At 35.9% G+C, this 12,408-nt stretch overlaps 1 protein-coding gene across 21 annotated transcripts in view; it reads left to right on the top strand.

Annotated features, from left to right (window-relative positions):
• heph (polypyrimidine tract-binding protein 1 heph) overlaps positions 1 to 12,408 on the top strand; it is a 415,917-nt gene that overhangs the window by 398,787 nt on the left and 4,722 nt on the right. For 18 of the 21 annotated variants that reach the window (XM_069130464.1, XM_069130468.1, XM_069130475.1 and 15 more), the window contains 3 exons: positions 305 to 363; positions 7,416 to 7,644; positions 9,765 to 9,982. In XM_069130464.1, the coding sequence (XP_068986565.1) occupies positions 305 to 363; positions 7,416 to 7,644; positions 9,765 to 9,982 (506 nt within the window). The remainder of the gene's footprint in view (positions 1 to 304; positions 364 to 7,415; positions 7,645 to 9,764; positions 9,983 to 12,408) is intronic. The other 3 variants (XM_069130479.1, XM_069130460.1, XM_069130461.1) reach the window with 2 other exon arrangements.

The following is a 12,408-nucleotide window of genomic DNA, read 5'->3' as shown; positions in this document are numbered from 1 at the left end:
TTCTTTGACACTTTTTATGCTTGCTACTCATTACACCACTGATGTTTCAGTGTTTCATGTTACGTACGTAATATATTCACCAGATAATATATAAATCATAATTATTCATAATCGATTCATAACGTAATAATTCTATTAAAATATTTCGTAAGTACACATACGTAATATATTCTCTAAATATTGAAATTCACTAGCCACTGTACACAAAGTAGCGCTTTAATATTTTATTTTCCGTAATTTCCGAACGAATCGATTAACAGTTTTCGTAACCCAATCTAACAAAATATTTTTCTCTTTGTTTCAGACACTTTCCAGGCACTAATACAGTACGCGGACATGCTGTCGGCGCAAACCGCCAAACTGGTGAGTATCCACTTAAACTTTTCCGCCGAAACGCACGCAAAAATCCAACCCTCTCTCTGTGTTCCCTCTTTTTCCTCTCTCTCCGTTTTTCTTCTTCGTTTCTCGAGTCTGGAGACCAGTGTTTCTCCTGCAGCCACAGTTTATCCTTGTCCTCTCGTGGGACAGATCGACATTTTTCGTGGAATACCAACGGAAGTGTCATCCATTAGAAGGTCCAGGTGCCATGAGGCAAATAATGTAAATTTTAATCTCCTCCCCAGCCTTGTTTTTATCAGAAAGAAAATGCGTTGCGTTGGAGTACTGTTTTTTATTTTTTCATGTTTTTTTTTTGTATTTTAAAGTGTCCTCTTAGTTTTATATATTTTTAAATATATGTGGTTAAATATGGTTCTGTTTTTTTTTCAGTTCCTATTTCGGAGCTTTAAACCATATGTTTTAATATTTTAATATTTAGTTTAATATTTTTAATTTATTTCTGTATTCGTATGTATGTCATTTTATTACAAGTTTTTCACTTGAATCCTATATGACTGATAATAAATTGTTGCTGCATAGTAAAAAGGAACAAACAACAAGATAGTATATTTCAAAATATTTTAACTCGTACATCTTCTCTCTTAACGCAACGTAGGCTTCTTGGTTGGTGTTCTTGTTCTATATTTTTTCGATGAATTATATGCAACACTTGTGCCACTTTATGCAACATATGCGCGAGAGTTTTTGAATTTTCGTTCGTCTAAGATCTACATATATGTTCACTTTTAAATCCCACTGTATTTTAGTCAAAGAAATATTCACCCGGAGGAAATCTCTTCTCTCTCGGACAATCCATCTGACCTCAACAACGTTCCAAAAACCAGCAACGTTTCTTAGCAAGGAATCCGTTGAGTCCTCGCCGCCATTTCTGGTTTGGAATTTTCTCGTTAACGAACGCTAATTCGACCACTCGACGAGTGGAAATCCGCGAAAGCCGGTTACCAGTCGACGTTTCCTGTAATAAATGTTCCCTTTTCGCGGCCAAAATTAAGCTCTGCAACACGCTTGCTCGACGCGGTTGTCGCGTTATTTCCAGAATTATCCGCCGGTTTCGATATCGAAGCAACCGAATTTTTCGATATTTTTCCAGTCCTTGTCTTTTTTCTCACCTGGCTCTGTTCGATTCCACGTTGATTTTCGAATCCCGATTTTTAGGTTAATTAACGTCTGGACCTTTTCTCCCGTTTGGTAGTTTCGAGGGGATTTCGAGTGGTTTGCAGCGGATTGAAATATTTATCTAAATAAATGAATAAATTCTTTTGGATATACAGTAGTATTCGTAACTATTCCGATATACCATCCATACTTTACACTTTGCTTTATTTTACTTATATTCGCTATACTATATAGTTCTTGTTTGAATTTTATGATATATCTGTTCGAAATTCATAAATCTGCAGTCATATTTCTATACGTTCTAGTATTTCATAATAATTAAGAGAATATTTTAACACATTTGTCAGAGATTCATAGACTATTCTCTCGAGAAAATCCTCACAATTTGACGATAGAAGAGGATAGAAATTTATCGAGAAATTTCATTGAGAAAGTTGCTCGTGAATTAAATTAAAAAAATCTTGGTACTCGGGGATATTTTAAGAGTTCCAGTCGAAGCCGAAGTACTTTTACTGTTTTCACGAACCCTTATTCTCTGTTTCCCCGTTTTTTCGAGTTTGTTTTTTCACCGCAATCCTCTTAGATATAAGTCCCCGGTTTCTATCAACAAGTTCCGATCGATCGGAGTTTATGGGATTCTAAAGTCAATCGAAGAAAAATGTTATTCTGTATAATTTTCCATTTTATAGGGAGCTGGCTTTGCTTTCAAACTAAATGGAATTCTATGTCGTCCCTCTAAGCTGCTCTTTCGATCGTGTTTATCATTCTCTCTTCCTTCCAATTTCTCTCGAAAAGAAACTATAAACCACGTAAATAATATATCTTTAATGATAATAATAATTTAATGGAACTTAACATCTCCTTCGTGCGGACAACAGTATAAAAATAGTCCAACGATTTATTGTAAAATACTCAAATTTAAACAGGAATGAAATGATTTTTGACAACTTTTCAAAAATTATTGATTTCTTCCTGTAAAATGCTGTACGACGTAGATACTGAATTTTTTATTGCAACTTAAAGTCAACCATTCTATTATTCTTCGATCACGATTTCAACGATAAAATACAAAGTGCGTAGCACACATTTGCAAACAGTGTACGTTAAACACACACGAGCCCTCGGCAATCTTCCACGTCTATAGTCTCATAACTCGGAAACATCGGCGTGCACTTAATCCAGCGATGATATTATAATCCCGGTTGTTTGAACTCGCTCGCGGACCGTAAATATTAATTGAACGCGGCGAAATACGTTTCGCGGCAGGCAATTACATCACCGTCCGGGGCAAATGCAAATAATCGCGTTGAAATTCTCCTGGATAGAAAATCTGGCTGGGAGAAACGGAGACATCTGTGCTCTCTTCGTGCTCCACTCGCCACTTCTTTCTCCCTCCCTTCGTTTAATGGAGTTCCATGAAACATTGATCACTGAGACGTGAATCTACAATATTTTAGTCTTTTTCCGAATGTCTCCTTTATTTTTTTAACCCTTTATATTGCCTGTGAATTATTTCATTTTTGTTTTGCGACTCCTATACCATTGTAATCACAAGAGTGTTTCACCTTCCAATATTTCCCTACAGAAATTTGAAGATCATCTGCTATCTTCTGTATAATCTTCTTTATCAGAAATGAAGATTTTGTTACAAAATTAGCACTGGTATTAGTGTTTTTATTCTTACTCTTGTACACAAATTTATTCCAATAAACGATGAGAATATTATATTGCTATACGATATATAAATTATTATTTTGTTATAACGTGTAATATAGTGTATTAATTTTAGTATTATACGTTACACCACTATATATAGGGTCGTTATTCTCCACAATCGCATCTTGAAATCCAGCCTGCCCGAGAGAAAGAGGAACGACGAAATAAAAAACAGCGCATCGAGCCTCTTTCGGAAAGTTTCCCCTCTCCTTTCAGTTTCCAAACTATTTTCAAAGCTTAATACCATTCGTTCGAGCGACAGGGCACGATATTAAAATAATTTCATTGCAGATATCCGACCAACTTTGTTAACCCAGATTACGTATTCTTTGTACGTCATAGAAGCCTGCCATTTCGCTACGCCGTGTGATGGCATACAGAAAGAGAAAAAGAAAGGATAAAAAAAGGAGGAAGGACGTGGAATATTGCGTCTGGTATTATGCGCAGTTCCGCGTTCGCGTTCAAGAGTCTCAGAATATTTTTCAATTGAATTTTTCCGCCCGATTTTCCTCCCGACCGACTAATCAGTTTGAAATTTATCCTGTCGCGCAGCCAATTAATTAAACGCGACGCGCTTTTGCTAGCCTGGCTATGCCAATAATCGAAACTAATTCTTCTGCTGTCGAATTAATGCAAATTAACGTAATTGTGTTTATAGAACAAACATCGGTGAATGTATTTGGAAGCGGACAGATTGGTGATGAGTGGACTGCGACATTTATACAAATTCATATATTTACAAAAACGAGTAATAATAGAGTTAAACGGAACTGTTTGTCTCTCTTTATTCTTTGCGCGACAAGACATTGTCCTATTAAGGTTCATTCGATGTTTGCCCATTGTGGAATTACTATGATGGTATATATCGGGTGTATTTCTGTGAGTACAACAGGCATTAATGGATTAATACAACAAAGAATATTGCATACCAAGGTTTCGACGCATCAAGCTCGTAATCAACATCAAACTGATACGAACCTATCTCAAACCGATAGGAAGAAATATTTAAATTTAAATATTTAAATTATATTAGAAAACGAAGAATCACGCAACAAACTCGTACTTAATTCCGATTATTTCAAAGTATTGGGACAGTAACTCCCATAAGTACTGGAATACTAACGCCAACCTGACGCCAATCAACTATGGCAAGCAAAAAATATTAAACAACACGTGACGTTAAAATTCCAAAATTCCAAGGTCCCGCGCTCATCAAGCCAACGACTCATTAGATCCCGAAATCATTGTTTCCATAATGATTCGGGCAAGTTAGGATAGAGCCAAGGCAGCGATAACGATAACAGCAAGCTAGCCCTTTCAACGCGTTTCAGCCCTATTAATAACAATGTTAGCTAGCTGGTCTAATGCAGTTGCAGGGCTGGAAAGACGCAGTCTAATTACGTATGCACGCGTTCGACTCTCCGCGTAGGCGTAGACTAGAGCAAACCCTGCTCGACGGAGGCCATGGTGTTTGACCTGCGTGTGCATTGTTGCAGCATGCACGCGTGTACACGCTTCGCTGTATCTCTCCGCCGGCCATATTTACACGGGCTAATGAATTTCATACATAATTACCGGTTAGCCTACGTACAGCTATTCTCCGTGGCGTGGATCTACTCCTCTGACCATCCTTTTCGTCAACTTATACCTTTATTTCGCAGCATTAGGCGATGACCGTACTCGTGATACACTTGCCAAGTATTATTTAGATTGGTAATTATTAAAATTGTTTCTAGGGTATTCGGAGTGAATAGAGTGGGTAGAAAGAGCGAAAGATATACAAATTGTTAGATATAAGAGTTGCGTAGGTTGGTATTTAAGGAGACAGTCTTTTGCACATCTGTTTCGAACGATTAGGTAATAATCATAATTGATATCAGGCTAGTGATTTGATATTATTTGGACGAGATTGGCTAAAATTTGTTTTATTTAGAGCGAGAGATTAAGAATTGTGGGGCGGTATTTATCTGGTATTTAAAGCGACAACTATGAGAATTTCTGTTGGAATATTTGAGGTGAAATTAGAAGAATTTCTCTCGCGATATTTAACGCGTTGACTGCGTAGTCGAAATCGGGTAGCCTTGCATTGTGATCGGAGTTTTTTTTTTTTTTTCTTTCTTAAAATTCGTCAAACTTCTGTAGTATCGTGGAAAGAGGACCTGTGATGGTGCTCGATAATGAATACCACCACTCGACACTAACTAGCGTCGGACGACGGTAGCGCAGTGGTTAGCGCCCATGTAAATTACCGATGAGTCCTGTTTTGCGACCAAGTTTCAGGACAAAAAAAATCAAGCAAGAACAAAATTACATAAAAGCTCCGCCCCCCCCCAGCGGCTTAAATCCAAAGAATAGATTTAAAATCACAAAAAATTGTAAAACACCGACACATAATATAGTATGGCTACGTCGTACCGTCGCGTATCGGTACTTTTGCTTAGCACACCATTACCAAAATTCACAGTTTATTATGAATACCAAAATGTAACAAAAATTGTATCCTTGGTTAAATAATCATTAAAAAAAAAAAAAAGCAGTGGTTAGCGCCTTGGGTTGCGAACGTTCGGGACCCGGATTCGAATCCCGGACGAGTCCCCAAGTTGTAATATCGGAATATATTAAAGGTATAGTTTTGTCCGATTAATTATAGTTTATTAATAATGGATTGAAAATACAGATATTAGTTAGACAGAAAAACGATGTTTGATTAACAGGAAAACTAAATACAACGCTCGTATTTACATCAAATAACTTGACAACTATTTGGTAACTCTCTCTCTCTTTCTCACTAGCAACTCTAACAACTCTACAACACTAACAACTCAATTCAAACGACTCTATGCTTCGACGTCTCGATCAACTTTGCCCCTCGCAACACACTCGCTTTTCGACTCGCATACTCTGACCTCTCCGTCACCTCTCCTTGAAAACCGAAACCGTCTTTTGTTCTAACGCTGTTTATCGTTTTTCTCATACCTCTGCAAGAACTAGGTCACTTTAGTCACATAGGCGCTCTTAGATATAAACAAACCACAAAGGACGACGTACACGGTGTTTTTCTAATTTCAGCCGATTTCCAATCGAAGCTATTCTACGATATTACACTTCCGTTAAAAAGTTATAATACATTTCATTTTTCTAGTATTAAAAATGACTAAATTTGCTAATTATTGATAGAAAAAGCTACTGAATTTCTGATGAAAGTTCTATCAAATCTTTTACTCGTAGCTAAAGAATAGTTAAAGTTTACTGTAGCGGTTCATGTCCGTAGAAAAAGTTTCAAGTTGAAACGGAAAATTCGAAACTGGGAGAGATCCATAATATCGTGTCTTGGAACACTAACGGTGTTGTGGGTTACAAGATCTAGAAGCAAAAGAATATTGCTGTTGTTATTGCTGTTTCTTGTAATCTTCAACTAGAGTTACACAAGAAGGTTGACTTTTTGTTGTAACGTCCGTTGATATAAATGTATGAACGCGCTCCCTATGATTGGCATTGTCCTTTCTTCGATTGGTATTGGTATAAAACCGGTATACTACAAGCACGCCAGCTGATTAATTAGTGGGGGGAGGATTAGGAGTTAGCAGTGAACGACCTCGGGCGAGCGATCGATTCGAAACGAGTTCTAGCGGGCCGCCATATATGCTCGGAAGTATTTTTCTAGCGTAGATTTTGGCTAGACGATTTGTTTACGGTGAAAAGTGACGAATAAACGCGAACGGGGCAAACGCGGTTTCCCTCGAATCATTTCGGTGGAATATCGGTTTCCACTGGAGGCAAGGCTTGACTGGATTTTGTGTTTTGCGGTAATTCGAATAAGGTTTGGAGGGTCTAATTAGTGTAATTGGTGGATGCTGGTAGAGTCCAACAGCACTGGGAGTTAGCTCTACAATTACACGAAGTATGGGTTGCGATTATGGTTGGAAATGTGTTCTTGAAGTTTATTTAACTACACGTGCTAATTCTACGTGTCTCGCTTAATATCAGGCCATTGATTCTGTTTCATCGTGTAATTCTTTAATATAAATTCTCAACTTAATCGATACTATAAATGAGAAATTGTAAAAAATTAAATTCAATATAAAATACTCAGAGGGCTAAATGCTGACCATAACTGTATATAACATTCCTTTCATAAGATCTAACATTCCAGCTAACATTTTTATTATTCATTTCTGTTTCAGTCGCTGGAGGGTCAGAACATCTATAATTCCTGTTGCACGTTGCGCATCGACTATAGCAAGATGCAGAACTTGAACGTGAAGTATAACAATGACAAGTCGAGAGACTATACCAATCCTTCTCTGCCAACTGGTGACGCGAATTTGGACGCGGCTTCTCTTGCTTTGGGCGGCGAGCTTCTTCCACAGTTGTTAATGGGCGCTGGATCGCAGCCCCGCGCAAGAATACCCGGTGAGAACCGTGAATTTTTATAGAATTTTTATGAAAATAGTAAGAAAGATAGTTCATGGATACGCCGTTTGGAATAATTCGGAATTTCGTAGAAAAATAAAAGCAAAGGGGTAAAATAGGTTGCTTTATTTAAATTTCAATTTGGTTTATTCTTTTTTTTTTTTTTTTGATATTATTATTTCTAACAGTTTGCTTTTAATTCATGATATCTTTTGATACAGCTTTTCTATTATTTTTGTTTTCTTTATTTCTTTGAAATGAAATTAACTATTAAGTATTTTTTATGTTTGATTTCTATTATAATTAATTTAATACTCAGGAGATAAAACTAGTTATATAAAATATTAGTACATTAGATTATTTTTACTGTTACTTTCTTGAATGTCCGGGGTCATGAAATTTGGAATCTTAAACTTTGAGAAGTCCGAACGTTGGAGAATATAGAAATTAAATACCTTGAAACAACGTTATCAAAGTTCGAAAATCGAAAACAATCGATAACCATAAAAAAACCAATAACGCATTACATGTTATGCATCCCTATGTACACCCAGTGCTCTAATAAAGTTGTCACACGACATCGATCGTCAAGGGAACCCATAAAAATCGATCGATCAATTAGTCCCGTGTACCCAGAACGGTCCAGTCCATTAGAATTAATTATATTAATAGCGTGTCTCGCCCGCGGTTTATGATAAATTGTTATATCGAGTCGATCGGTCCGTTTCCAATTTGCCGCTCGTTTTCAGTTTCATTTCCGTGGGGGATCGAATTGCACGCGGTTAGACAGTATTATTTCCTGGGGTAAATTAATTAATTACGTTGCAACGCCACTGCTGATCGATACAGCCTGACGATTACCTATCATCGATCTTTTCTCCTGTTTCTACATTCTCAATTGTTTTGTTGTTTCATTGTATTTCTTCCTGGATTTTATTGGATTCATTTTTTCATCATAGTAGTATAAATTAGGGTTCGTTTTGAAACTTGTAATAATTTTGTTTCTTTTTGCGCTATAGAGGTGATTGGAATTTGGAGTGTGTTCGAAGATTTTTATTAGAAATACTATGCAGACGATACTATGACGATTTAAATAGTTGAGTTAAAAGATTTTGAGCGTTAAAAGACAGTAAAGGTGCGAAATTGTTGAAGTTTAAAGGGATTGTTCGCTAAGTTTCTGAATTGTGCAGTCTAATGTAAGTTATACGAAAGTACCTAGGAAGGTTTCAGATTTAAGAGCTTCTTTGTCAGATCACGTTGAGATGCCTAAAGAATTTTATTCATGTTGTATCAACTAACATAGTTTTACCTCCTGAATTTGCTTCTTGTTGAAATTGTATTTTATTATGACAGAAGTAAAGGTAATCCTTCGATTTGAACAGTTTCGAATTATTTTAAAATTTAAACAATCTCCAACGTTGAAAGTTTACGAAATCGAAGGATTCCCTATATCGCATCCCACAGAGTCCCACAAATACATAAAAAAAAAATTTTCATTTGACGAAAGAATCGACTTGGCACGTGAAATTTCAAAAAATTGACAGACTCCAGCATTTACTATCTTTCATTTACCTTCGGGATATTTTAATTTTGCTCTGTGCATCCTATATCTTGCGTAATAACACACAGAATACAAATTAAAATTATTCAAATTTTCCCTAAATTGTCATTGTCATTTGTGACTTGGTATCAAACGAAAGCAAGATGTTTTGTGTTCTTTCAATACAATACTCCATTATTCGTACTCAAATTTCCCGAATTTACCAAACAAACAAGTTTCTCGAAAGGCACATGTTTGTACCTCATAAATAAACTTCAGATAAATTCCACAATAATGATTTAAAAAATTGTTGTATCTACGTCTATTTCTATATTTGTTCCAAGCCTCGATAGTCGAGTCTTATAACGTGGCGAGTCAAATTTATTCATAAAAAGTATCCATAAGTATTGGAGTAATTTCGTCAGCCCAGGTATAGGTCCATTCGATTCTGTTTCGCGTGACCTCGAGTTCCCTCACCACCACCAAGTCGATTCTTCCGCTAGTACACACACCATTGGTCCACCGCCACAATTTCCAATTAGAGAAACGATGCTAACTATAGCTTGTAAATTTCCTGAAGTAGAGTCCATTGCAGGGGCACCGGGTGTGCTGCCCACGCCCTTTGCGGCCATGCACGGTCTACCTTCGCCCCTAGCGGGCCCATACAACGGGGTCCCACCTACCGGCGGATTGGCTGGCTTAGGTGGGTTCCCTCTGGGTGCAGCTGGTCTTGGAGTACGCGTTCCTACAAACGCGCAAACTTCCGCGGTCCTGCTCGTCAGCAATCTCAACGAAGAGGTGAGTGGTTTTTCATGGTACTCGATGAAATTGTTCTGTGACGTGGTCGAGGACACGGAGATCCAAGGAGAGGCACGAAGAAAAATTACAATTGGAAGAATTAAAATATCAAGGAGCGTAAGGAACGAAAATTTGTTTTTCTTTTTTCTTTTTTTTTTTTTCTTTTAATTGGTGATTAATTTCGTATTGCTCATAAAATATCGCGAAGCTCGTTAAAGTATGCGAATATTCCTTCTTTTCATACTATTAAAGAGAATTATGATTTATTTATTTAATATTATTATTCATGCTGTAATGTGTGGATATTTATTCTTTTAATTTTATCGGGAAAATTATTCATAATTTGTTATATACATAAATTAATGATCATTTTGATTAAAGTGTAGAATTAAATAGTGATTATTGGCACGTCCAATATAAATAAAAAAGATTTTGCTGAATCTTTATCATTGCTTTTGCTTTTTTTCTTATATTTTCACGAAATTTCATTGAATTAACGGGATAGAATTTTTCTTCGCGCCTTGTCAAGTGAACGCCGCTAAAGCGTATAGAACGTTGTCACACATTGAGCAAAATAAACATTAATAAAATACGCAAATTGTGATCGACGTGCTGTACGCTTTCAATTAGGATGATTTTCACTTAACGCTGAGAGAAATGGACCATTAGATTTCTCTACAAACGAATTGCAATTGATAACATAATTCCACTATACACCAATTTGTAGTCATTGGTAAATTATTTTTTATAATTTTCCTCAGTAAGCTCGAAATATATTTCCTTTGCTCAATTTCATTCTTTCAATACAAGTAATACAGTAAATAGATATAATAATATAGCGAAAATAAATTTTATTTTTTGATTTTTAAAATTCAATTCAAATTGATTCTCAAATTCAATTTTTAATTACATCAAGATTAAAAGAGAAGACATTTTCTTTTTACATTCTTCGTTTCTCTCAGCGTCTGCCTATGTACACGAAAATGGCTTAGGTATGTACTTATCTACTAAAAATTTACCTAAATACAACGATATAATTATAATGTAGTGCTACGTAGGCAACTCTAGCAGTTTCTCCATCCCTGTACTCGAATTTTCCTTGTCGATCGTTTCTGAATGTATCTTCAAATATAATCGAATATATTTTTGCATTTATAAGCGATCATTTTTATTTCTAAATAAATTTTTGTTAATCTTTGAATAGAGTATTGGGTTCGACAAGTAAAATAAATCGAGTTCTCGATGCGTATGTGCCCTCTTTACGTCACGTCCCTTCTTATCTTACCTTTTTACCCCCCACTACCCCTCATATTTTCGAAATACATATATAGATATCGTTCCGAACGTTATCATCCTCTGTCCTGAGTAATTCGTGGCGTTGTTAATCGCAACGTTACTTCCGGCGAGGCGTCTTTTGTTTCTGAAAATTATGCGGAAATCGTAAATGTTGAGGTAAATACGAGAAATGAAGATTTTAGTACAATTTTACATTGAAAATAATAATCTAGAGATTTTAACTTTGCAAAGTTTCGAATTTCTATTTTATCATGGTTCCCTCAACATCTAAATTCATTTCTCTTGCAACAAATCTTTCTATAATAAAATTCTGCTATATCTACGCCACATCAAGTTTGCCTATTTTCATACTCAAGCTAGTATTTCCTCAAACTTTTTCAGTTTGATGAAAGGAATATAAATTTCCGAACTTCCCAGTCCGTATAAGCGTGTGCCTACTAAAGTATAAAATATACACTAGTATTTATACTTATACACTATCTACTAGTATTGTTTATTGTAGCAGTACTACATACTGACTACTAATGTCTACTAGTACCGCTGCAATTTTTCTACTAGTAGAATTATTAGTACTAGATACTAAAAGATTGGCCCACGTGGAAATGAAAGGCGCCTTACAAAGAAACTGTATGTCAACGTCACACTTCGCAGCTGCAACTATTGTCACTACTGTACTATAACTATGTGTACTACTATCGTTGCGCCGCGCGCACAAGCTTCCAAACCGAGTGTCTTTTCCCTCTGGCGAGCAAACGATCAAGTGTTTTTTTTACTATGTCTATCATCCTCTCTTTTTTATATATAAATACAGTCTACCACGCAAACTTTTTTGTACCTTGAAAAAGGCAATTTTTATTTATACAAAACATAGTACAACGTCGTCCAACATTTTTCCTTGTTATTCGCATTTCTTAACATTTATTAATGATAGAATATAACATATTACAAGGATATTTGTAATGCAATTTTTTTTTAGTATTTTATTGGAATAAAAATAGCCTTCCTACAGGGTGCACGAAAACTTTTGTGGATGATTGAATACATATCGCCCTTTTGTTTCAAAAGTGACACAGGTGAAAAACATTACTTTTTCAAAAAACACAAAAAACTATATGTAACATAATGTAACA

This window comes from Bombus flavifrons, chromosome 16, assembly GCF_040668555.2.
Source record: "Bombus flavifrons isolate JBK064 chromosome 16, iyBomFlav1_principal, whole genome shotgun sequence".
NCBI classification, from domain to species: Eukaryota; Metazoa; Arthropoda; class Insecta; order Hymenoptera; family Apidae; genus Bombus; species Bombus flavifrons.
The sequence above is the reverse complement of the archived record's forward strand: the minus strand, read 5'-3'. Positions and strand labels throughout refer to the sequence as shown.